Source organism: Corylus avellana, chromosome ca7 (assembly GCF_901000735.1).
Source record: "Corylus avellana chromosome ca7, CavTom2PMs-1.0".
In the NCBI taxonomy this organism is placed as follows: domain Eukaryota; kingdom Viridiplantae; phylum Streptophyta; class Magnoliopsida; order Fagales; family Betulaceae; genus Corylus; species Corylus avellana.
This window is the reverse complement of record NC_081547.1, coordinates 4,729,738-4,756,837: the sequence shown is the minus strand read 5'-3', so window position 1 is coordinate 4,756,837 and position 27,100 is coordinate 4,729,738. Positions and strand designations below refer to the sequence as shown.

General features: G+C 35.6%; 4 protein-coding genes across 4 annotated transcripts; 1 reads left to right on the top strand and 3 right to left on the bottom strand.

Moving 5' to 3' along the window:
* Positions 1 to 718: 718 nt before the first annotated feature.
* LOC132187362 (syntaxin-73-like) lies at positions 719 to 4,455 on the bottom strand. Its single transcript, XM_059601653.1, has 9 exons — positions 4,124 to 4,455; positions 3,476 to 3,601; positions 2,044 to 2,212; positions 1,872 to 1,957; positions 1,660 to 1,728; positions 1,524 to 1,568; positions 1,214 to 1,276; positions 1,015 to 1,091; positions 719 to 902 (listed from the first exon to the last, which is right to left on the bottom strand). The coding sequence occupies exons 1-9, from the start codon at positions 4,277 to 4,279 to the stop codon at positions 890 to 892; spliced, it is 804 nt and encodes a 267-aa protein (XP_059457636.1). The 5' UTR covers positions 4,280 to 4,455; the 3' UTR covers positions 719 to 889.
* A 3,803-nt stretch (positions 4,456 to 8,258) lies between these two features.
* LOC132186232 (uncharacterized) lies at positions 8,259 to 17,136 on the top strand. The gene is made up of 14 exons (XM_059600092.1): positions 8,259 to 8,577; positions 9,402 to 9,460; positions 9,883 to 9,991; positions 10,453 to 10,562; positions 10,852 to 10,920; positions 11,603 to 12,217; positions 12,641 to 13,176; positions 13,896 to 13,960; positions 14,591 to 14,670; positions 15,415 to 15,519; positions 15,870 to 16,009; positions 16,100 to 16,228; positions 16,331 to 16,483; positions 16,563 to 17,136. Exons 1-14 carry the CDS (start codon positions 8,397 to 8,399, stop codon positions 16,702 to 16,704), a joined length of 2,493 nt encoding a protein of 830 aa, XP_059456075.1. The 5' UTR covers positions 8,259 to 8,396; the 3' UTR covers positions 16,705 to 17,136.
* A 130-nt stretch (positions 17,137 to 17,266) lies between these two features.
* Positions 17,267 to 20,329, bottom strand: LOC132186233 (calmodulin-binding receptor-like cytoplasmic kinase 2). Its single transcript, XM_059600093.1, has 6 exons — positions 19,897 to 20,329; positions 19,066 to 19,328; positions 18,792 to 18,960; positions 18,591 to 18,680; positions 18,184 to 18,485; positions 17,267 to 17,904 (listed from the first exon to the last, which is right to left on the bottom strand). The coding sequence occupies exons 1-6, from the start codon at positions 20,147 to 20,149 to the stop codon at positions 17,641 to 17,643; spliced, it is 1,341 nt and encodes a 446-aa protein (XP_059456076.1). The 5' UTR covers positions 20,150 to 20,329; the 3' UTR covers positions 17,267 to 17,640.
* Positions 20,330 to 23,075: 2,746 nt separating this feature from the next.
* On the bottom strand, positions 23,076 to 26,112 carry LOC132188366 (pentatricopeptide repeat-containing protein At2g46050, mitochondrial). Its single transcript, XM_059602794.1, has 2 exons — positions 24,004 to 26,112; positions 23,076 to 23,520 (listed from the first exon to the last, which is right to left on the bottom strand). The coding sequence occupies exon 1, from the start codon at positions 26,103 to 26,105 to the stop codon at positions 24,111 to 24,113; it is 1,995 nt and encodes a 664-aa protein (XP_059458777.1). The 5' UTR covers positions 26,106 to 26,112; the 3' UTR covers positions 23,076 to 23,520; positions 24,004 to 24,110.
* Positions 26,113 to 27,100: the final 988 nt, after the last annotated feature.

Sequence of the window (27,100 nt, the reverse complement as noted above, 5' to 3'; positions counted from 1 at the left end):
GCCTCTGCAAAAACTGGACCTTTGATATTATTCTCTTTTACCCAACAACCCTCCAATATATGTGCATGGTTTATGATCGCATCAGTGCAATGTTCACACACTAAAAACAGATTTTTCACAAGTTTAAACCATATATACTTGTTATACCGTGTTGATGCACATGTAAACCCTTGACACTCGCTGGCGAGTGTCCCTCACACGGATTTCACTCACCAATGAGTATCCTCCACACGCTGACGCGTGGAGTCCCCTTCCCAGCGCCTAGCCTCTCAATCTCACGGCTCTACCGCCATCCTCAACCACTGCTGCTTATTTTGGTGTTTTATTGTTTTATTTATTTTTATTTTTTTTATGGTGTTTTTCTGCAGCCTTTTTGGTGTTTTGCTTATGTTGTTGTATTTTGTGGGTTACCGTCTCCTTACCTCAGTTGTGGTTATTTGTTTTAGTGAAGACTTTTGTAGCCAACATTTGTTCTTTGCGGCAATATTTTCCTTGCAACAACTTCTTGAACGCGTGCGGCCATTAGAGAGGCCCATAACCTTTTTGAAACCATTGCCTACTGTTACCGTGTGTTTATGTGTTTTTCCCTGTATTGCCATTTCCGTTTGAGTCTTGTTGTTAGGAAGCCCACCTCGCTTTATTTGTTTATTTCCCTGTAACCCTTGTCCCATTATTGCTTAAAAAAAAAAAAAAAAGAACCCCTAGACACTCGCTTACAGGTCGAAGCAATCTTGAAAAACTTTTTAATGATAGAGAGAATCATCGTTAACGGAAGAAAAAAGACAGATAATATCATGTTTACACTAACATTATACATCAAGAAAGAAGCGTGTACACACGAAATCTTCCGAGTCATAGGTATCATCCATATGTAGGCGGAGCACCAATATCACTTTAACACACTGCAAAAGAGAAGTACAGGCATCAAAACATGTAAAAACTCATAAACATATTCGTCTACATGGCAATCTAATCTAATTTTTTTAGGTTAATGCAGGAAGACATGGAACTTACTTGTATAAATAGGCAGCAATTCCCAAAATTATACACAAGAGGATGATATCAATGCAAAAGTTGCGGCTGGACCTCAGCTGAATAAAATCAGAAATACATGTAAAGAGAAGGTGAGGAGAGGGAAAAAAAAGGAGAAAAGAGAGAGGGGATGCTCTATGAAAACATGGATGGATAATCTAAATTCAAAAGATGCATATACCCGCGTTACGGTTTCCTTGAGCCTCACATTTGTACCTCTCAGGTCAGTGTTTGCTCTATCAACCTGAAATTGTCTCATAACAACAGTACTTAATTTAGTCAATAGTTTATCTTGCAAATTTTATTGACACTTCTATGTTACTGAGAGGGGGAAAAGAAAGGAAAAAAAAAAAGTGTGAGAAATCCTTTAAGAATATTCACATCACCTAGCCAGATTTTTGATGGAAAATTCCTCCCAATCAGTTCTATTCCTCCATTGGAGATCATGAAGAATAAAGAACACTGGAAAACAGAAAGAAATGATGGATTACCTTATCGTCGATTTCATCCATCAATGGATCTTGTCTGTCCATTTCCTGTATGTCAAACTCACGTCATTACTAGAACAAGAATTTGATGTACACCATCTTTATATTACATGTGGAGGAGAATGGTAAGAGAACAAACCTCATTCATGTCATGTGCCATGTCTTTCAATGTATCCAATCCTTCAGCTATAACATCCAAACCTTCATCCTGTATCAAGTCCAATTGATCTAAATCAAAGGGAATCCTACATAATTCTTTTGAAGAGCATGTCATTAGCCATTAAGTGAGGTCAAATGCCTAGCTCTCACAATGATGAATACTCAATAACTGCTGCTTTAATCTATACTTGCCTGTTTCAGTCTCCGCATTTCATACTCTTGCCTAAACCGATCCGATTCTTCAGTTTGTTGATAGTACTCCGAATCAAATCTTCCATCTGGTATAATTTGTGTTCAACATAATCGGTTAATACCGGTTACATGTTTATAAGAAACTTGGTCAAATAAGTAGATAAATTGATACCTGAAGTTGAGTCAATTTTGATCCCAGTATATGAGGCAGAAGCTGTCCAACCACCAGTTTGTTTAGCTCTACTCGTATCAGATCCATCAGGTATAGCTTCAATCCTCTCTTTAAGTGAAAGAACTAAATCATTTCGAGCCTCGAGCTCTTCTTTTGAAAGTCCTTTGACCTACAAACAACATTGAACATCAATAAGCATACCAACAAGGGGCATCAATTAGAATCTTTAGTGAAAGGAGTGAGTAGAATCAAGCATAAGATGAAAAGTAATATTACAAAAGAAAACAATGTATCCTTTTGTGAATGCAGTAAATGCTCGAGATATCATATAATTTGCAATTTGAATTACTTTTCTCGCATCTGACAGCAAAAATTCCACCAATTTTAGCTCAAGCTAAGGCTAGAAGAGCACTTTCAATATGCTTAATAAACAGTTACCCAAGACAACTATGCAAAATATTTAACCTTAAAAAAAAGACACACCAAAAAAACCAAAAAAAAAACCACCATGCAACATATTTAGGAAACTGATACCCTCTTCCCCCCACGACACACCAAGAAAAAACACACATGCACAAAATTAGGACTAAAGTTCAAATTTAGTAAACTTGTATCCTTTCCTACATTTTCTCATGAACCAAGCACTATTAGGGGAGTAGAACTCAGATTGAAGTCTCCTACAATTCTAGAGAATCACAAGGACCTGCAATTCCTTTAATCTAGACCATTTATTTTGAATGAATGTTTTAAATTAAGCCATGCAACCACTAAAAAAAAAAAAAACCCGAAAGGAGATATGGGGTGGCTAGACCACCTCCCCTTTGAGAGAGTGGCCAACCCCCTCTCAACCGTTGAAGGGGTGGTTGGCCATCCCAAGGGTGTGCTTGGGGTGAGATGACTACCCTCTCACCCCCAAGAGTGGTCAGCAACCCTTATGGGAGTAGTTGGGGTGATAGGCTACCCCTTTGAGGGGTAATTTGCCACCCAAAACAAAAAAAAATGCTTTAAAGGGCTGTCAAAAACTCCCAAATCAGCTATAGGGTAGCCGATCCCTGTCACAAAAAAAAATAATAATAATAATAATAATAAAACAAAACAAAACAAAAAAAGCCCAAAAAAACTTTAGAGGGTGGTCTACCACCCCAAGCCAGCTATGGGGTGGCCAAATATCATTTTAAAGGGTGAGGGGAATCACGGATGGTTGAATCACCCCAGGCCGGCAGGCCCTCTCTCTCTCTCTTTCTCGAGGGTGGTTGGTCCACTCCAAGCGCTGTGATTTTTTGTTTTTGTTTTTTACTTTTTTAGTTGTTTCCGTTGCTCAATCCAGGTCGTTCACTTTAAATGAACATTGAGAATTGCTGGGGAGGTCAATCCATACTGCTCGAATCAACAACTGAATACATGCAAAAACAGATAATAAAATAAGATGAACCTTTTTAAAAGCAAGTCTCTGCAATTTAGGGAGCTCCTCAAGCAAACGAGCTTTGGTTCGTCGAATCTCCGCATTCATAGCAACCGCCGTAGCCCTGTTCCTCTCGGTGGCAGCCGCCTCTGATTTCTAAAAAATAAAAAAATAGAACTAAAAATCATATAAATTCCAATAATACAACAAACATATCCAATTCTTCATTTCTCAGCTTGCGACCCACCAAAAGCAGAAACCTTCGTTCTAAACTTAGAATCCTACTACCAATTTTGCTTTCACTAATAAGTTTATCACAAAGCAAAACAAAACAAACCAATAAAATTCAAACTGTTCTCTCCTTCTCCTTTCCCTTTGCTTCAATTTTCTTGACAATCAAACAGGGCATAAGGGTCCTCCCACACCCCTCCCCAAAGTACAAAAAGGAAAAAGAAAAGAAAAACACGCGCACACAAAACTAGCAAGCTATGAAGCAACCTCTACGTAAAGCATAAAGTCCGATGTTCAAAATGGTTAATTTTAGTTTTCTTTTCATATCTTTCAATTTTTCCGGCAACCAAACAGAGCACAGAAACATCAAAAAGCAAAAACAAAAACAACCCTGTTCATCCAATACCAGTACACCACCACGAACACACACACACAGATGACAGATACCTGGAGGGCTCCATCGGCGTCGGCTTCAACGACGCCGTATAAACGAGCAAAAGTATCGTCCCCAGGAACACTGGAGTCCCTGCGCTTATCAACATCGTACTTTTCGTACTTCTTGCAAATCGCGTCGACCCGCGTAATTAAATCGATCACACCCATACCCTCTCTCTGTCTGTCTCTCTGTGTGACAGTTTCTGTGTCTGTGTCTTTGAGTTTTTGTGGGGTTACTGAGTTCGCGGACGGAGACGGCAAGAAACAGAGAGGGAGTCAGAGCTATGGTGGTTCCCAGGTGTACGATGACACATGGTTTGACCGTTTGATTGCTGTGAAGGGGTGGGATCGTGGGAAGTCTTTTGGGCCATATACAACGGTTGTGATTTTGACATTGTTAATATCGCGTTTTTTTTTTTCAGTTATTTAATAAGACATAATTTATTGACAAAGAACTAAAAAGATCACACATCCTTTAAAAGACAAAACCGCCTAAATTGAAGGATTACAAAGATAAGCGTGTGTATATATATATATATATATATATATATATATATATATAATCTTAAGTTCGATAAAAAATAATTTGACTCCTCCATTGAGAATGCTCTTAGGGCAATTGGACATGCAACCTATGGTACTGACCGGAAAAAACCTCTCCTTGTAAACTTTTTTCTTGTTTGAATTGAAGAAAAAAAAAAAAAAAAAACCCAATAAAAAGGAGAATAAATGAAAATATTGTTACACTGCAAACTCCTTAATGACTATTTTCTACAATGATAAAATTTTTATTTTGTTTTAGCTTACCATGCTCTATCAGAATGAGCTATACCTTTTGACTACTCGGTTTTTTTTTTTTTAATAAGAGAAAAATACCAATAAACTGCAAAAGCACTTTTGCCTTAAGATTGATTTGACAACCCTAGATCTCAATGATTAAGTGACAAAGCTGAATCAAATTACATTACAGAAGTCAATGAGCACAATATCCGTGTATTCAGTTCATATGTTTGGCAATAAATTGAGTATGTGCTTTTTGGTTATAAAGTAATTGATGTGGTATAAAGTAGATAAAAGTTTAAAATTTTTTTATATGAAAAAAGTGAAAACATTTTATTTTGTAGTAAATTTTTATTTAAATAATAATAAAAAATTATTTGTGTAATATAAAAAATAAAAATTAAGAAAAAAAAAAAAGAAAAAGACTTTGGCCCTTTCATCGCTAAAGGGGCAACTTTTGATTACCTTTAATATAAAGATAAATAAATGAACTTTTAGTCATTTCATTAGAATTTAGAACATGACATCTTATCATGTTACAATGAATTTTGTGCGCGAGTTGTCAAATTTTTTGCTTTGAGTACTTCCTTTGTCCGTGAAAGTAGGTCAATGCTAAAAAAATATGTCTCCACTAACTAATTTTTATACTAATTAGAAAAAAAAAAAAAAAAAATTTATACTAGCTTTTTAATTACGAGTAATTCTAAAAGTCTCTTTTGTATAACTCATGTATCCCTCTAAAAATAAAGTAGCTTTTAAAATTACAATTTGATCAAAATTTAATAATGATAAATCACAAACCTAATGATAATTTTAAGAATCACATCATATTTGGAGGGATGCATGAGTGAATTTAGTTTTTTTGAAACCCTGATTATTCATTTTTATTCAACAGCCACAAATCCGTCACATGCCTCACTTAATATAAAACAATAAAATATTATTTCAAATTTAAAAATAAAACAATTTATTAAAAAACATAGGATGGTTCGGCCAAACCATGGCCCCTAGGGCCAAACCCATAAATTTGGCCGACGCCACCCCCTAGGCTGAGCTGGGGTGGCCGGCCACACACTAAGGAGAAAATGGGATAGCCGAACCATCCCATGTTTTTTCATAAATTATTATTTTGTATTTTATTTATATTTATTTTTAAATTTTAAATAATATTTTATAATTTTATATTAAGTGGGGAATCTCAATCCCACATGAGTGACACAATAGAAACTTGTAACATTACCTTATTACTTACAGTTAATGCAAAATTATTTTGGATTTTTTTGAGTCCGTATACTAATGGGACGAAAAAGGAACTGATTATTTGCTTAGAAAAAAAAAAAAAAAGGTATTGTTTAACCCCAATAAAATAATTATTATGAAAAGATTAACAAACAACCTAAAATACAAAACATTAATAAATACACAAATATTTTAAAAAATAATTTTCACATTTATTTGACATTAGAAATATTTTTAAAAAATAAATAAAAAAACACCTAATTTTATTTAGTTTTTACAGGCAACGCTGAGTAGGTCAATTTTTTTTTTTAACATGTCCGCACAAGAGAGAAAAAAGAGATTCGAATTAGGCAACCACTCAAGGCTCATAATTTATAAAAAATGTATTTTTAATATTAAATCTGTCAAATGAAAAGAAAAATAGGCTAAAGAAAAATAAAATGAGACGAGGTCATTAAAAAATTTCAAACTTGTGTTGTATTAATTATTAAAAAAAAATGAAATTTTAATTAGTAATTGTATGACATCACAAGTCCTCGTCAGAACGGAACCCAAACATTCTAGAAAGAAAGGTCGCCAACAATTTTAATTACTTTCAACTTTCTATAAATTTATGCAAAACAGTGGGCTTGACCACTTTTTTGGTGGTGGTGGTGGTGGAGGAATAAGATGACGCCGTGGAGAATTACCAATGGATTTTTTTGAAACCCTGGTCATTTATTTTTATTCAACAGCCACAAATCCGTTACGTGTCTTACTTAATATAAAATAATAAAATATTCTTTAAAATTTAAAAATAAAACAATTTATTAAAAAATATAGGATGGTTCGGCCACACCATGGCCCCCTAAGGCCAAACCCATAAATTTGGCCAACGCCACCCCCTAGGCTGAGCTGGGGTGGCCGGCCACACCCTAAGGGGAAAATGGGATGGCCGAATCACCCCATGTTTTTTAATAAATTATTATTTTTTATTTTATTTATATTTATTTTTAAAATTAAATAATATTTTATTATTTTATATTAAGTGAGACACATGGCAAATTTGTGGTTATTAGATGAAAATGAATGGCTAAGATTTAAAAAAAAATCCCATTGGCAATTCTCCCACTATTATCGGGGATCTCAATCTCATATGGGTGATGTAAAAGGGACTTGCAGCATTACCCTACTACTTACAGTTAACGCAAAATTATTTTGGATTTTTTAGTCCGTATATTAATGGGACGAAAAAGGAATTGATTATTTGTTTAGAAAAAAAAAAAAAAAGGTATTGTCTAACCCCAATAATTATTATGAAAAGATTAACAAATAACTTAAAATATAAAACATTAATCAATTCATAAATATTTTAAAAAATAATTTTCACATTTATGTGACATTAGAATTTTTTTAAAAAAATAAATAAATAAACACCTTGTTTTATCTATTTTTTACAGGCAAGGCCGGCTAGGCAATTATGCCACCGCTTAAGGCTCATAATTTATAAAAAAAAAATGTATTTTTAATATTAAATCTGTCAAATAAAAAGAAAAATAGGCTAAAGAAAAATAAAATGGGACGAGGTCATTAAAAAATTTCAAACTTGTGTTGTATTATTTATTAAAAAAATGAAAATTTAATTAGTAATTGTATGACATCACAAGTCCTCGTCAGAACGGAACCCAAACATTCTAGAAAGAAAACGTGGCCAACAATTTTAATTACTTTCAACTTTCTATAAATTTATGCAAAACAGTGGGCTTGACCACTTTTTTTGTGGTGGACCTGGTGGTGGTGGGAGGAATAAGATGACGCCGTGGAGATGACGCCGTGGAGACGACGCCGTTGCACTGAAAATAAGATGTAAATTTTATAAAAAATATCATGACAATTTTTAAACCATTTATTTAAAAAAAAAAAATTTCAAAATTTATTTTTCATTCTCAGAATAATAATATTAACAAACAATTTAATTTATTAATTTTTTTTTTAAAATTAAAAACAAAAAATATTCTCTCCACTTTTATATGGCGCGTGAACTCGCGCTCATCATCAGCGCGTGGTTCCAACATCCTTTACACCCTAACCAGCTTGACGAGTACAACTGAACAGGCAACTCAAACACCGTAAAAACTCTCACTTTTTCTTTTTTTCCTTTCTACGATTTCATTTCTTAAACACCCACCCAAACATAACGTATTATTACACTCTAATCCCTTTAAAGGCAAATGTTTTTTTTTCTCCCATGATGTGTGCTCTGAGAATCACCAAAAAAAATAAATAAATGGGTTTCAGTTCGATTCTGTGCCCTTCTTCCAATTCGATTCTTAGTCTTTTCATTCTCTATTCTTGTTTTTTTGGCCCCTGTCATATGTATGACGAACTGGGTTACAAAACCTTCACCGTCTCTAGCTTTAGCTATCCTCGGACCACGCTCAGGCCCTTTGATTTGCGCTATATTAGAGGTGTGTGAGCCAGTTCTCAGTGACCCTTTTGAGTCCTTGATTCATTAATTTAGTTTTGCGCCATGTCAGTGGTGTTTGAGCTAATTCTTAGTGACACTTTTGAGAATTTGACTGATGATAAGTTTGGTTTTTCATTAGTTCTTGAGGGATTATTGGGGGGTTAAGGATTAATGGATCTTTGCCTTTGTTAAAATAATATTCTGGAATACCTAGAAGTGTTTAGATGGTCTTTAATGTTATAATTTTTGTTTCTATATACTTATTGGGTTGTAACTATTTTGGTGAAGTCAGAAGTGTTTAATTGGCTATGGACAAAATTTTAACTTTCTAAGTGAAAGTTATGAAATTTGAAGTAATTTGACGGTTATTTCTTGTTTGAGTGCTTCTTTGCTGATTGACGTTGATAGTATGGTTATGTCTACATAATTCATGCACCCTGTTATCAAGTTTTATAACTCTTTCTTCTTTTAAATGTAAAGAGGGGGGAGATTTTATTCGGATTTCACTTCGTTTCCTTTCTCTGCCCCTCCTTACAATTTGGGGATAAAGCATTTCCTTGCTTCCTGTTATCAAATTCAGTAAAGTTGTTGGTTGAATTTGTACAAATCAAACCTATTTACAGGCGTACCATGAGTATAAAATATGTGCATGAGAAGAAAAGCTACCTGCTTTCATTTCATTATGTCAACTCTCAATTACAAAAAATGGAGAAGAGAATGACTTAATCAAAATGCTAGTATTAAGATATTTTATTTTATTTTATTTTTGAAAAATCTAAAATTTATATAATATCTTACCGGTTTTGCTGTTTTGCCCTGTTCCAGTTGATTTGCCATCATGGTTCTCTTCAATGTCTATAGCATTGAACTCGGATGTAGAGCTCGTAAGTATGCTGATCAAGTTTGAAGAATTGATAGGATTTGTTCAGTATTCCAGCATTCATCTGACGCCTAATTCCTGGATATATGTTTGTTTGTTAATTATAAATTCTTTTCAAATTACTTCCGTTTTGATATCTTGTTGTGTGTATACACCTTCTTCTTGCATAAGGTACAATAGTATACCATGCACTTGTCTAATTGCTGATTTCCAAATTGAAATTTGTTTTCTTGATATTAATTTTTTCCTATTACTCAAGTTGCTATCCCATATGACTTTGTACTTTTTGTTTGTCCTAATACAGAAATTAGATCGTGCTTTAAACTGTGTCTTTAGAATGAAGGGAATTACACCAATCAATTACCAATATAATGCATTTTGAGTCCTCTGCCTCCCTTAATTGCTTATGGTCCAATTTGTTTGCAGGATGCTGTAAGCATAAAAAAGGCTCGTGAAAGCACACTGCCAATTATTTGCTTCAGAGATGGTAGCCCCCCTCTTCCAGATGTCTCAAACATTTCTCTAAATGATTCAGGTAGTTCATGTGAAAGTGGTCTAATTAAAATTGAAATGAACCTTAAGTAAACGTATCAGTTCATCAATTTAATTCTGTTTTGCCTTTCCGCTTTATAGGCTTTGAATTCTTTAATGTCATACTTGTAACCAACATGCATATGCAAGCACTTCGTAAGAAAGCAAGACAGTTACTTTGGGACCACCAAAGTTAAATGTCCTTTTCATCTAATTGGCCTGAGGATTCTGCTTGCTGAGTTCTTTGTGACAATGGTGTTTCTCAAATTAATTAACAGTAGTTATGGTGTTTCTTTGGGTGATGGAAGACCCAACTTATCTGCACTTAGAACTCTTTCTTTAATGCCTATTTTCTTTTAAATTGGAATCAATCAATAATTCTGGTTGACTTCCGTTTCCTTTCTTTTTCCAAGTCTAATCAGATTATCAATGCATGTATTTTTGAAAGGTTTTCTGCTGTTGCAGTGTTATTTCCCCTCTCTAATGGCTCGTTTGGAGGAATTCAAGCTCTTCAGAATGTGGAGCAGTGCTTTCCTATGCAGAAAAATATCACAATGAAGTTGACAAATGAGCAGGTCAATCTCAAAATATCTTACTATATCATACATTTCTTCCTGTTTGCTAAAATCAGATATTTTCACTCAATTTGTTTTTTTAATTAGTTTAACTGAGATGGAATCGTGGTTTGTTTACTTAATGTTAACGCCATGATAACTGTCAGAGAATTTTTTGTTTTACTTAGATGCACTTTTTGGAGGTCCAAAAGGGTGACTAAGTTTGGTGCATGGAAAATTTCACAATTGCTTTGCTTGTTTTGTTTTTCATATCTTTTGTCTTGTTGATAACAGTAAAAGTTGTATTCAGATATCTCCAGGAGCTTGGTATTTTGGTCTTTTCAATGGCGTTGGACCTACAAGGACACAGTCGAAAATGGTATAGTTTATTACTTGGTAGCTTTCTCCTTCAGTTATAGTTTTCTTTATCTTCTTTTCTCAATGACAAGTAGGAAGGTTGCTGCATCCACCAACTTATCTCTTTATTGGATCTGATTATATTGTGTGATTCACATCACAAGAAAATAATTCAATAGTTGATGCAAAATGCTTTAGTTAAATAGCAATTCCTCTTTCCATTTTTTAGTTCTTGCTCTAATAATTTTCAATTCCATCCAAGTGTGGAAGTTTTTAAACACTTGTGACCTATCTGAGGAAGCCATTGTCATTAATGAAGATTTTGTTAGAGGGAGAACTGTAGTTATGAGGACTAGACAATGTTTGGAGCTGATTAATTTTTGTTCACAGTGAGATCAAATGGCTTATTATTTATGGTACCAAAAAGTTATGATATTCTAGTGTTTAATGTGCCCACTAATTCTTGCTAGAAGTTTATATCTGAAAATTTTAGCTCACTCTGCAATTCTTCCTAATTTAGTGCTTGTGCTAAATTTCTATGAATGTTGCATGATCATGGTGGCAGAATGACTTACATCTCAGTATTGGTGATCTTATTTTCTTGAGCTCTTTCCAATCGCTTTCTTTAGAGTCTTGATATGTTAATTTTGGACACCAATATTGCAATCATTAAAACATAAACTATAGCTGCTCTGGTATTGCAGATTGTCCGAGGCCCATCATACTCCTTCAGTGCCAATGTTACTGTAGAAGGATGTACAACCTCAACGGCATGGGGCCCGTACTGCAACCAGACAGTGGACCCACTCTCATGTGTTCCATCTGACAGCTACTTTCCTGCAGGGAATCTTTCAGGAGACATGTCATACAACCAGACAAATGAAAATGTGATTTCTTGCAAAAGTAGTTTCAAAACTTCTTGCCTTGGAGATGGTGAAACAAAAGTATACTCCTTGGATGTTCTGGCAGTGGCTGAACAGTTGACCATTATGGCAATGGATATCAAGTTCAATGTAGCAGCAGCAAGTGACAGTAGGAACGTTAGTGGAATTAATTTAATGTGTTTTGCTCGGCACGGTGCAATTCCTTCAGCCACTCTGCATGATTATTCCAGTAACATAAGTGAAGCTCCTTTGTCTATTCGCTCCCCAAAGGTTGGGCGCTGGTATATTGCTATTTTACCGGTTAATATTTCAAAAGAACTTGGAGGGACTCAGAACACTACTACAAAAGTTTGCTATTCCATGGAAACACAAGTTCTTGAATGTCCCATAGGAAAGGCTGGATCAAATTGTACATGGGAAAGATACGTCCTGCAGGTGGGATTGTTGATAGGATTGTTTTCTGCCTCTATTGCTGCTATTATTTTTGTGTCTTTATAATATGAAAAGCTTGTATTGTAGGATGAAAAGATGTTTATATAACCTGTCAATTTGCACTATTTGGTATATAACAGAAAATGCCTTTTTTAAGTTGTTTGAGTTTAAAACATGAAATGGCTTAAAATGGTAAAATATAATGATTATGGCATGTTATAGGATATCATTGTGAACCAAATAGAAACAGAATTCTGGCTTAGATATTTCAGATTGGAAGCATCATCTTTCATGTTAGTTTTGCTCTTTATATTAAGTTTAGAAACAATTTAGGGGCTCTGTATTGTCTTCTCTTTTCATGATACTTCAAAAGGACTTATTCTCGCAGGAATAACTTATTAACAAGCTGAGAATGGTTGTCTGCAGACAGTTCTCAGGAGAGATTCAAACCCCTTTGAATCCTATTATTTGCCAGTCAGTGGAAAAGTATTGTCAGATTCAGCCAATTTTCCTCTTGAGCCCCTTGTAAGCAACTCCTCGTATGATGGAAAACCAGATGATATTTGGACTTACTTTCTTTTGGATATTCCTCGCGGTGCAGCTGGAGGAAATATACACATCCGACTGACATCAGATACAGACATTGATTATGAAGTATATGCTAGATTTGGTGGATTACCATCACTTGATAGCTGGGATTATTACTATGCAAACAGTACAAGAAGTAGTGATGGCTCCATGTTTTTCATGTTGTATAATTCCAGCCAAGAAAAGGTTGATTTTTATCTTTTATATGTTAGAGAAGGAACTTGGGGTTTTGGATTGAGGCATCTTAATGCCACTAGCAGTGCTACTACAGATCAAACTATCATGTCTGTTTCCCTTGAAAGATGCCCAAAAAGGTGCTCCTCTCATGGGGAATGCAGAGTTGCTTTTGATGCTAGTGGATTGACATCATACAGGTTTTTTGTTTAGCCCTTCCCTTATTCTTTTAAGGTATTGTTTTGTTTTTTTGGTTATATTAATCTCTTTGTTGAAAGTTGTTGTTGCTAGGGGTGGAACAAAGAACTTTTGCTTGATTTAATTTCTCTTTGGACTTTTTAACATCATAATTTTTTATCGTATATCATCTTTTCATAGAAGATTGTATAAAGGTTAATGAAAAATTGCCATAAAGTGTTGCATAATATGATCCATAATTTTTGTTGTTGTTTATTAGAAGTCCTTTGAACCTATGGGATACATAAATGGAAGTAGACCTTTCCCTTCCATGAATCCCACCTTTCCCTGGTATAGACAGGATTTGATCTCAGATCTCTTGCAGAACAAGAAGATTTTATTAGCTAAATAACAGACACCCACAAGATTTAGAAATTTTATATAAAAGGATTTGTTGTGAATTTGACGTTTGTATTGTCTTTTTTCTGGATAAATAGGCATTTATATTATCTCTGTAACATATTTTACCTTTTTGTTTTTGGCTTCTTTCAAACTCTTGATCTCCTCAATCTTTGAATTTAAGAGGTCTAAACTCTATTCCGTTTTTTTAAAGAGGTCTACACTGTTGTTGGTATGATTTGGATGTTCACTTGTTTAGATTCAGAAATTGCCTATCTTATTTAAGTTGCCTGACTCCTGTAATTGAGTTTTTTTTTTTTTGTTCTTTTCTTTTCTTCCTCAGCTTCTGCTCTTGTGATCGAAGGCATGGAGGCTTTGACTGTGGCATTGAAATCGTATCACATCAAGGTAAATGCTGATATGGTGTATGAGATGATGTTTCTTAGTTGGCCTATGATACTTTTGTTGTTAATATGTCCTCGTCTGTTATGATAATTGGTAAACTTTTATCCCTCTTTTTTGTCATACAAACAATTAGCTAAACTTTCGGTGGCTTCATTGTTTTAACAAAAAAAAAAGTAAGCGTAAGGGCTGCTTGGCCGTTTGCAAAATCAAGCTATCTAGTGAGAAAAATATTCACTGTCCAACCAATTGGAAGCAGCTAAAATTTTCTGAGATTTCCGACCTAGAAAAATGTTGTTGCAAAATATTGAGTTGCAATTGCTTTCCAGTTCTACTGTGTGGTTTGCATAGCCTTCAAATAAGTTTTACTTTTTTTGTTTGGGTAACTCAGAAAAGTTGTAATCGGCTAAATCAGTTTTGCTGGTTTCTGGTTAGCCCCTTGCTTTTCTTGAAAGTGTTATGATCTTACAAATTCTAGTCTGCAACAAGGAGCCATAAACCCTGGATTAAATGAAAAATTAGCACAAAGCTGAAGGTCATATGTACTTATTCTTCTACCATTTGATTTATGTGGACTTTGGTGTCATGCTATTCAATGGTTTTTTACTTGATTCACTTGCCTGAAAACTGCTGTAGGGCACATATGGCAATCGATTTGTCTTATTGCATCAAATGCTGCGGCTGTACTTCCTGCCTTTTGGGCCCTTCGACAGAAGGTAATGCTCATACCTTTTTTTTTTTTGGGATTGGATTGACAACAGTTTAAAACTTCTTACAACATAGAGTAATGATAGATTGTGGTATATGATCTGGTTTCCTGTTTTGTTAAACAGCAACAAACTGATCTTTTTTTACAAGATTATGATAGTAACAGGGCTTGCCTATGCTCGAAAGATAATTGTCCTTTGTAGTAGTGTCATAAGATTGTAAACAAACATAAATTTAGTAGATGTCGACTTTAATGAAGACAAACAGCAGTAAAAACTCTTAGATAAGACTGGAGGGTGAGGTCATGGATTCAATTCCATAAGGGTGCTCGAGTTATCTACCTAATAAAAACGAATTAACAGCCTACTGGAATATTAAAGAAAGAGATATGATTGGGGCTTAGTTGAGCCCCATTTAATTCCCAACTTTTATTTACGTGGCACAAAGCCACATAAAAGTTGTGTCATGTTCAAAATTGAAATTTAAAAAAAGAGACAAAAATCAAAACATATGTCCACAAAAGTTGGGTCTTAGATGAGGCTCAATTGAGCCCCTATCATATTTCTTAAAGAAATCTTAGGGAGGTCAGTGATATGTTCAGTGATATCAGAAGTGGTCATTCATATCTCATATGTCTAGTTACTGATTAGCAATTTGAGAATGTTCAAGCTATCCAAAGCAACCAATGTGAATTTTTTGACCTTTTTAGATGACTTACTATTGCCAAATGGACTATTATTTATTTTATGCAGGCATTGGCAGAGTGGGTGATATACACATCTAGCGGAATTTCAAGTGGATTATATCATGCTTGTGATGTAGGCACGTGGTGTGCATTAACCTTTAATGTCTTACAGGTATAGTTATTCCTGCATCACTTTTCAATTTCCAGGGATTTATGCTATTTATTTGGTTGTACACACTTGGGATAATTATATAAAATTGAGGGTATGGTGAATTTATACACCTTTTAAGTTGAAAAACCCAATGGACAAGGAGGGACATCGAAAGCCTTGAAATCATTTGGAGATGGTGTCAATATGCCCTCACTTGAGGTGCTTTGAAGAAATGGGTTCTTAGAGGGAAGTGAGATCCAAATCATGCAAAATGCTGTAAATTTTCCTTCATGTTTTACTAAGTGCTACTTTCTCTCTCTCTCCAACTCTATTTGAGATAATATTGATTATTCAAATGGAAAATGTTTCAGTTTATGGACTTTTGGCTCTCTTTCATGGCTGTGGTGAGCACTTTCGTGTACCTTGCTACTATTGATGAAGTTTTTAAGAGGGCAATTCACACAGCTGTAGCTATTCTTACAGCCCTAATGGCTGCGACTAAGGCAACCAGGTAACTGACGCCAATAGACATTATTCTAGTAAAGTTGATATAAGGATTATGAGAATTTATGGTTGGCATTTAACCATGCTTAACCTGCAGGTCTACCAATATTGCTATTGTGATAGCAATTGGGGCTTTGGGTCTTCTTATTGGATGGCTGATAGAGATCTCTACTAACTATAGGTCGTTCTCCTTTTCGATCGGGTTCTCTTTAAATATGATTGACAGGTAGGTTCTTTTCTTAGAATTGGCGGCGTCCCTTGCCCGTGCATAATTTACTTTTTACACATTCACTTCCTCTTTTAAGCCTAGGCTCCTTTGTTTACACAGATGGCAAATTATTAAAGACTGGCTTCAAGATCATATCAAGACATTTTTTAGACGGTTCCGGTGGGGATTTATGCTAGCAGGTTTCACTGCGTTAGCAATGGCAGCAATAAGCTGGAAACTGGAAACCAGTGAAAGCTACTGGATTTGGCACAGGTATACAAATTTTATGAAACTCTCTCTCTCTATTGCTTTCACTCTCTCTCTCATGTTTGATGCATAAAATGCTTTGCAGTGTCTGGCATGTGACAATATATACGTCTTCATTCTTCTTCCTTTGCTCAAAAACAAAAACAATTGCCGTAAATACTGAGAATCAAAGAACCCCAGTTGGAAATTATGAATTGACTCGGCAAGATTCATTCTCAAGAGGATGAGAGAATGGCTTAGGGGGAGTGAGGGATTTTTGCTCAAGTTCCAACAAAAATGACTTCTCAAGGAAACTGGGGAAACCAGTGTTTGATGTTGTACAATTCATCTGATGGCATCAACTCAAGCAGCAGTTATGCCAAATAAGATATCTCAACTGCATCAATTGGAGCAGTTTGTTGTAAATTCTTCTCCATGAGGTTTGCTCATAATTTTATTTTATTTTTTATTATTATTATTATTATTTTCCTGTATTGGCCTAATTATAGGAAGAAAGATCCGAGACAGGGCAGGAATGATATTGACTACTTCAGGGAGAGATTAGGACACGAGGGTTTAGATGACAATTGGTTGGTAAAGCTAGTTCAAGGGCTTAACAATATTTTTTTTCCCCTTGTATTATTCTTACAAAATTATAGAAGCAACAGTGATTGAATGAAGCTTATATTGTCGTTGTGATATAAAACCTTTATAATGCGCTTGTTTCTGAAACATGCTATACTCGGGCGAAACCCTAAAAGCACGTATGAAAGGCAAAGTATACAGTGTAGCTATTTTAATGTACTGAAATGATTTCAAACACAAATAGCTCTTATTTCTCCATTAAGAATAAAAGCTGTCAAGGAAATTCAACAAAAAGAAATTCACCGAAATGCGGAAGAAAGTGCAGGACTTCCCCATCTCCAATTTCCTATACAGAAGCCAAATCTCATGAACAAATTATAAACAAATTCCTCTAAATTCTAGCAACAATTCAACTTTTTCCCACCAATGTCTTTGGATCCACTTCTGGGGAGATTATTGGCATCCTCCAACCATGAACCATTTTCAATACCTACCTGCTGGGTTTTCCATCTCCACATGATTCCAGATTTCTGTCTCTGGTTCAAAAGCACATCCTTTCATACTGGCTGCCCTCACTATAGACCTCTTATATTATTTTCTCACTCTTCTCTTAGTGAGATGCTCCTTTGGGTAAAGGAGGAGACCGAACGCAAGTCCGAAGATGATTGTTCTCTGTAATCCTTTCGGATGTTCCAAAGGATCTCTGCACACCTCCTCATAATAGGCCGATTCTGTCTGCGTGGAGCCAAACACTGTAAGGCTAGTTCAAGAACCTGCTCAAGGGCTAAGTGATTTGCGGAAGTGCATTCCAGCTTTGGGTCCAAGATTGAAATAGCATCTCCTTCGGTAAACTTCTTTATGGCCTGCATTTAAACATCAAGTCACATCAAGGAGAAGAATTTCCTTTATTTCTTAAAAATGCTTCCTTGTAACGTAATCACCCTATCCAGTTAAATGAGGGGATGGTAGAGTTTGGAATATTGTTGCATAGACTAAGTGGGAGATATTTGATGGACGTGTGCTCTACATAATCATACGTTAAGGATCTTTGTGAAAGTTTTGAACTTTCTTTGTTTCCTTTCCACGGAAAATTATTATAGAAAACTAATAGTGACCAAAGAAGAAACATAAGAGAATCATACCCATTTTGCCGTAATCCGTTCTTTCATTTCTCGTTTTGGTTCAATTGGACGCCTGCCGGTGACTAGTTCAACCAATAACACACCAAATGAATAAACGTCACTCTTCTCGGTAAGCTGATAAGTTCTGAGGTACTCTGGGTCTAAGTAGCCAGCAGTTCCTTTAACTTGGGTAGACACATGGGTGGCACCTGAATCACTGTCGGCTGCCAGTCTAGCAAAACCAAAGTCAGCTACTTTGGCTCTGAAGTTTTCAGTGAGGAGAATGTTGGAAGATTTTATGTCTCTATGAATGATGGGATGATCTGCAGGGGAACCAGTTATATCTCTCAAAAGAGATTCTATATGCTCAAAACCATTTACTTAACTTTGACAAAGTCGAATAAATTGGCTCACCACCAAAAACTTACCTGTATACATATGAAGGTATGTGACAGCATGGGCCACATCAATTGCAACATCTAGCCGTGCGGCGAGGTCAAGAACGTTTCCATGAAAAGCTGCATTATTTCCAATCAGATTTCAGGACCTCAAGTTCATGGGTGTACAAGCACATTCATGTACACACAAAAACAAAAAATTGAAAATAAAGCGACACAAGCAGAACTCACAATCCAAGTGTTCTCTGAGGGTTCCATTGGGAACATACTCCACAACAACAATTCTTTCATCTTCGTGCTCCAAGCATCCGTAAAACTTGACCAAATTCAAATGTTCCACCTGTGCCAGTGTTCGGATCTCGCTTTGGAATTCCACTCCCAAATGCTTATCATACACACTCTGCAAAGAAAGGTCACCAAGTACTTGTTAAAGACAAACGCAATGTCACACAAGTTATTGTGTCAGACGCAGAAGATGGAATATCCTAGATAACTTTCATCAAACCTTCTTAGCACGTTTTACTGCAACAACAGTTCCATCTTCGAGTCTTCCCTTGAATACTGTCCCAAAACCACCTTGTCCAATCTTGAAGGAGGGAGAGAAATTCCTCGTGGCCTTGAAAATTTCCTCCATAGTGAATTTTACACTCCCAGGCTCTCGCCCATGTGTTGAGTGTGTTGAGTGATTTGAACCGGAATAGATCCCTCGTTCTGAACTACTACGTCTTCTCTCACTACCAGTACCAGCTCTTGAACCATCCGATGCAACTAAGAAATCAACAATTGAATACTTTATTCTCACTCATCTCATGAATGCAAATGAGTTTGAATTAACACACCACCTATAAATCCATATTGTTCTTCAGATATACCAACAATAAAGTATTATCAAGCAAACGACAAGCCAGTGATTCCTAGATGCAACAATGATCATACATGACCGACCAAACTCAAACATGGCTAATAGTCTATTGAAGTCCACAACATCGACAATTCAAAACTCAACCATTCAGATGTTTCATTTATAGTGTGGGATTTGTAGTACTAATTGAGATTTCAATGAAAAGCTCAAAATTCACTGAATCATAACTATCAGGAAAAAGATATTAAAGCACTTTAAAAACGTTTTTATTTTCATTTTTCACAGTTTTCTCAGCAACCAGTACAGGAATTAGTCAAACGAAACTCTCGTGCTCGGATCGTGAAAAGTAAAACCTGAAAACCAAATCGATTCAAAACTCTTGACAGAATTTCACAGCGCTCCACCAAAACCAGCCAAAAATCGCTATTTTGATTTTCTTTTTCTTCTTCTAATTTTTCAAAAATTGGAATTTACCAGAAGGAGCTTTGAACTCCGCAGAGTCCGCGAAGCTATTGGTGGAGCTCTTGTCCTCCGGCGGAGTGAAACACGCAACGAAGACTCCGGCGACAGATTTAGCCGCGACGGCGACGCGGCTTCGGCTACTTGAGCTGGAACTCCGAGCGCTCGAGGCCTCGGAGTATGCGGGCGAGTATGGCACGCGGTCCGGCGTGCTTCGCAGTCCTGAGCTAGGATTCCGTCGACCGTGCACATGGTTTGGGCTCTTCATTCAGAGAGAGAGGGTGACGTGGAATAGGCGGGTGGTTGAGAAGCAGCGTTGTTAACTTGCGAGCGGGGAGAGAAGGAGAAGGAAGACTTCAATTAAGACTTTGAGTTTGAAGAGCTGTTCAACTAAGGCTTCAGAGTAACGTGCCCGGTGCGTCGCTTGGATCCATTTGTTGGGAGTCGGGACCAATGTTTTTGTTTTGTTTTATTTTTTGTTATTTTTAATTTAAGGTTAAGGGCATGGTTGTATTTTTACATATCACAGGAGTACGTACAATGATCTATTTCTGTTCAACCAAGAAAAAAAAAAGAGTCACATTGATTGCGCATGGCATGACCCTTCTCCATTGGTACATTATGATTTTTTTTTTTTTTTTAAAAAAAAATAAAATAAAATTATTGCAAATTGAGTGATATTTTGAGAGAAATAAGTATAATTTTGTCCTAATTTAGGATAATAATTTTTTAAAACATCATTAGTAATTGAATGAAATTTAATTAATGATGGGATGAAATGTGTCCAACTTGCTACTTGACAATAAACACTCAATGGCCCCTCTCCTTGGAGACCCTCTCCATATCCTTTGGTTTTGTTTCCTAATTATTTTGGAAATTTTTTTTTTAATATTTTGATGAAGTATTTTGTGTTTTGATTGTTTGTTAATGGTTTTGTTTTGTTTTTTTTTTTAAAAAAAATAAATGACAAAAATAAAAAATTATAACGAACTGGCCGAAAATCTCCTCCTTCCCCCACCACCCACTCTCTTAATTTCCCGTTCCTTTCCTCCTCCCCTTAACTTCTCTTTCTAGCTTCCATTTCTCTCCTCTTTTTCTTCCCAACCCACACTCTATCAACCCTACTAGTGGCGGACCCATAAATTCATCTTTGGACTGACCGAACTAAAATTGAATGACAATTTTTTTTTGTTTATTCCCTTTATATATCATGTTTATACTTTATACAAAACATATGATAAATACAATTTAAAATAAATAAATAAAATGAAGTCCACACAAGGGAAGGGAGATGGGGGATTCGAACTAGTGACCTACGCTTCATTAGGCGTGGTCTACAGCCGATTGAACTATCCATTGGGGACAGTATTTTATAACATACTATGTGAATACAAAGCTTCATAAAAAGTGCTAAAATTAATATATCAATAAGTACTAGTAATATAAATGATCAATTCTATGGTAGTATTCATAATCATCATTGCATAACAGAAAAGCCATCATGTATTTTTCTCATCCTTGCTTCTTCTTCTTCTTTTTTTCTATCTTATTTTCTTTTTGAATTTGCTAAATTCGATTGATTTAATCTTATTTACTTACCAACCTAACCACCCATGATTGCCACCACTGGTTTTTCCCTAAGCAACTCAACCATATATTTTATTTTCTTATTTTGAATGTATTTCTTATATTACTAATAAAAAAAAAATAGCTGTATGACAATAACTTTAAAAATAATTGATTGACGTGGACAATATTTATCCATTTATTGGTTGTCCAAGTCAACGTCAACTATTGTCCTTTCGCTTTCTGCCACTATTCCGGAAATCTAGAATATACGAATAATTCTACCCGAAGAAGAGTAAAGAAAAAGACAGCAAAATAAACCGAAGAAAAATTGCAGTAATTTTCTTTTTCCTTTTTTATTTTTGGTCTTGGGTTAGATATTACTTAGGGTCTTAATCAGAGTTAGTTTTCTACCAAGAACTTGAACGAAAATGAGAGTTGGTTGAGCAAGAATCCTCACAAACTACCTCGAACAGAAATGGTGGTTGGAGCCTGGAGGGAGAGCCCACTTGAAGGAAGGATTTAGATTAGATTACTTGCTCTAGTTTTTTTTTATTAACTGCATAAGTTTAATTTCATTATTTTTTTGGGTAATTTCACTGAAGGCTTTTGAACTTTCACTCAATTTTACAAACCCCAAAACTTTAAAATCTCTCAATTTAGTTTCATGAATTTTCAATTGCTCTCAATTTGAACCACTACGTCAAATTTAACGATTAAAAATATCAAAAAAGATCAAAATATCCATGATTTTTTTTTTAATATAAAAAAAACATTTTAGAATTAAGGGTAAAGTTAAAATTTTATAAAAAATTAAAAAGTATAAATGTTATTTAATGTTTAAAATATGACGGAGAAGTCTAAATTAATTGCAATTGAAAGTTTAAGGAACTAAATTGAGAGATTTTGAAGTTTGGAGGACTTTGTCAAATCGGATGAAATTTCAGAAGTCTTTAAAAAAGTTACCCTTTTTCTTTTTGTTTTTGTTCTTTATGATAAAAAAAAAATTGAAATTAAATATGGACTTTTGAAAAAAATACGCGGTAATTTTTTTTTATAGCACCTAATCTAAATTTAAGAAAGACCCATGTGAGATTGAAAGGAAAGCAAGGAAAATATTCTTGTAATCAAATCAACTTTTTATAATATCCAAATCATATTTGACTCAAATTCGAAGGCAAAAAAGAAAAATAAAAAAGAAGAAGTCATATTTGACTACCTTTTTTGGTCCATCTTTTTCTGAAGCGAAAAGTCGCCCACATGTCACAACACATCCAATTTGGAAATACAAGTCGGCATAAAGATAGTAAAACCCCATAAAACCCCCCAACCAAGAAAAAAAGAAAAAAGAAAATACAATAGTGCTAAAATAAGATATCAACAAATTACAAGGTTCCCAAGAGGTAGCTCAATCGGCTGTGATCACACTTAATGAAGTGGAGGTCACTAGTTCGAATTTCCCTCCCTCCTCTTGTACGGACATGTCAAAAAAAAAAAAAAAAAACACAAATTACAAGTTATTAGTCTCAACATTTATTCTAAAATTTCTAAAATAGAGATTTATAGTTACTTTAGTGTACGCCACTATTATAGTATTTCAAATTTGAAGAAATTGCACTACGCCCCAGAGAGGAGATCTAAATGGACTTCTATATAGCCAGTTACAAATTTCCCCTGCATAAACTTATTTTTTGAATTAGTAGGTGATTGTTTGGTTTTTAAATAAATGAATAGAACTACAGTTGGTAGAGATTGCCAGAGTTTTGCTGCTCTATGTCCACCTTCTCCTTCGACGTGCTCCTCCCCTACCCTCTTCAGCCTCACCCTTGCCCTCACATCCGTTCCCTATCGTGCGGCATGTTACATGCGCCGCTACAACCGTGAGCGGGTCCAACACGCCTCCCCTTGTGCCATTCTCTTTGTGCTTCTCTCAATCAGAGAGTTGTTTTTCCTTTTTTTTTTTTCCCTCTTTGTCCCCTCTCTCCCAAAACTCTCCATAGTTGTTGCCTTATGTTTGTTTATGTAGTTTGTAAAAAATAGATGTCCCTGATCACCGTCAAGAATAAGATATGCCTGCCAAAATTTGGAACAATAGAAGATTATGATAGTACCATGTATACTCACGAAAAATCCATGTTAGACCGACTTCTTACATATAATATTAAAACAAGAGTTACAAGAACTTAAGAGACAATAGTTACAAAAGCTCAAGAAATAAAAGTTACAAGAACTCAAGTGACAAAAATTACAATTATAGTTGTTGTTAATGTAGAAGTAAAAGAGACATGTAACGTTTAGACTCTTTCTCTATAAATACATTTTTTTTTTTTTTTTGTAAGTTAATAGAGCCTTGTATACAATCAAATAATCAAGCAAATATATAGTTAAGGCTTTAACGTGTGGACGTAAGCCATAGGCCAAACCACCTAAATTCTCGTCTATCATTGTCTCTACTATCTTTAGATTATGAAACTTTACAAAAAACTGGAGAAACTGTAACTATAGTTTAGGACACTTTATTATATAATAATGTTAAAAAGGCTTATCAATCCTTACTTCAGAATGCGAAGCAAAATGACCACTTGAGGAGTTCATCTTCAAAAGAAAATTCTGGATCAGCAGGGGAAGTTAAGTGCATGATCATCCAGAAAACTGTCAGCTTTTTACATGGAAAATATGGAATTTTCCTCCTTCATCAACCTAAGCAATTTTCCTAACATAGTATACACCTCAACAGATTGTGGGTGGGATTTATCACTTGACACAAACGTATGAACATGACCAGCAATCTCCACCCAGCTATAACCCGGAACTTTAGAATCACATCTGTCCCTCATCATTTTGCGTACTCCTGCCACATCAAGCCAACTTCTTTCAGAAGCATACATGTTAGACATTAAAGTATAATTCACGGGCTTGTTTGGCTCTAATGCAAATAGCTTTTCTGCAGCCCACTTTGCCAATTCCACATTTTTATGGACTTTGCATGCCCCAATGAACGCACCCAAGGTGTTCGGCCCAGGTTCCGGCATTAAGGTCAAAACATCAAATGCCTCGTCCAAAAGACCAGCTCGACCAAGAAGGTCAGTAAGACAGGTATAATGCTCCGAGTGTGGAACAATTTGGTAGTAATTTGTCATTAAATTGAAGTAATGAAGCCCCTCTTTTACTAGCCCCCCGTGGCTACAGGCAGAGAGAACCCCAAGAAAAATGATTGGATCTGGCCTCATGCCATAAGATAACATCTTCTCAAATAAGCTCGTAGCTTCTCTGGCAAGACCATGGAACGCATATGCACATACAATCGAGGTCCATGTAACAAGATCAGGCTCCAAAACAGATCTAAAACATTCATATGCACCAAGGATGCTACCACACTTGGAGTACGCATGTATCAGAGCATTTGAAATTGATACAACTAATTGAAACCCAAACTTAACAGTGAAAGCGTGGATCTGCATAATTTCACTAGTGGCTGACAAGTTGCCACATGAACTAAGGATGCTAGAAAGAGTTAATTCATTAAGACAGAAATCTGCTCGGATCATTTCCCGGAGAAGTTTCATAGCCTCCTTTCCATCTCCACAATGTCCATAGGCCACGATCATAGTGTTCCAAGACACAACATTTCTAACGGCCATCCTATCAAAAGCCTTGCGAGCATCAACTATATTTTCACTCTTTGCATACATATCAACGAGCACACTCGCCACTTGAACATCTAAGTCAAATGACTTTCTAACAATGAGGCCATGGATCTGCTTTCCCAACTTACAAGATCCCAAAGCACCACAAAGACTCAGCAGGCTACTAAATGTAAACTCATCTCCCTTCAAACCTCCCAACCGCATCAAATTGAAGACCCCAAGAGCCTCTTCAACCAAACAATTTGAAACATAGCACGACACCATCACATTCCACAAAACCAAATCTCTAGACAAAACATCATCAAAAGCCCGCCTCGCATCTTCCACCAAGCCACATTTTGCATACAAATTGACAAGAGCACTACCAACAAAACTACTCGAGTTAAACCCCACTTTCATCATGAAACAATGCAATTCTCTACCAATCACAGCATCATCCAACTCAATGCATGCACGAAACATACTGTTAAAAGTTATATAATCTGGCCCCACCTTTTCCAACAGCATTCTCCTAAAATAAGAAAAACCCAGATACAGATTCGATCTATTATTGATACTACAGTCAACAACACCACAAATCAGAGTGTTCCACGACACCACGTTTCTCACACGCATTTCACCGAACAGTCTCTGTGCGTCATTGAGCTCCTTGCATCTGACATAAACATTCAAAATATGATTTTGCGAGGACAACACGTTATACAATCCCAACTTTATCATATGAGCATGTAGTTGTTTTCCTTCGGGAAGAAAACCCATTTTGGCTGAGACTTTGAGGGCGTCGGAGCAAAAAGAATGGGCTGAGCGAGGATCGGTGAATTGGGTCGACTCGGAAACAGTCATTTTGGCTCTGAGTCGGCTCAGAGGGAGAGGCGAGTAGGTTCCGTGAGATGGGTCTTCGCGTTTTGGGGCAGTTTGGCTGGTTTGAGCTGAGAAAGGGATTGGCGGGAAGAAGAACTGTCGTTTGAAATGGACGGTGGGGATTGAAGATGAACGGCATTTGGACAGCATATGATGATAGGGTGGAAACGACTGTTAAAGAACGACAAGCCGGCCGTCAAAACACGGGAAGATGACATCAATACAAAATGTCTTGTCAAGGCAAAGGTTCAATGTATATTAACGACGTCCTTGACTTAAACATGTCCAATAATTAATTATAAACCTAAATTTAGAAAATCCGTAATTTGTATTGGGTTATCCAGTTGATTAATATGTGAGTTTTCAAGATCTATATAATGACAAATAATTGATGTTGTCTACCGACTCTATTCATAAATATTGGAAAGTACACTTAAATTGGACTAATCAAAATAATTAAAATATTATTTTGGCAAAAAAGTCAAAAAAATTTGTTTAGCCAAAATAGTTAAGGATTTGCTAAGTACAGTAGCAGCTCAGCAATATGACAAATTTGTTGAGCACTGTGACTCAACAATGCATAATTTATATTAATAAAAAAATCAACATGACAAAATGATTTAGGACTAGGATTTCCTAAATCATTTTGTCATGTTGACAAGTAAACATAAGGATTTGCTATATTGCATTTTATGTTTACTTGCAAGTAAACATTTAGTTTTGTTTTTTCAAGGAAAATTAAACCTATTTCCTTAAATATTGAGATTTTAACACACACGAGGCTAGCCAAACAAGTCATGAATAGTGTTTGGATGGAAAAAAATCTTAATTGTATTTGTGACATTGTAACCTTTGAACAATACGCTCTAAATTCTTCCACATGAAAGAAGGCTGAAATATTTTCCTTAAAAATATAAGACGAAACTAGGTAAACATGCATAACACCACTATTCATTATGAAAACGAGCTAATATTCAACACACCATTTAAGTGCCAAGAAAATCTATGAGAAGGTGCCATATATATGACATGGTTCCTCATGAGTTCTCCATATTTCAAAACTCAAAATATATATATATATTAAAAGGGCAAAAGGGGATAGCCAACTGTATGTAGTTACTAATAAGGCTTGTGTGAGTGATTAT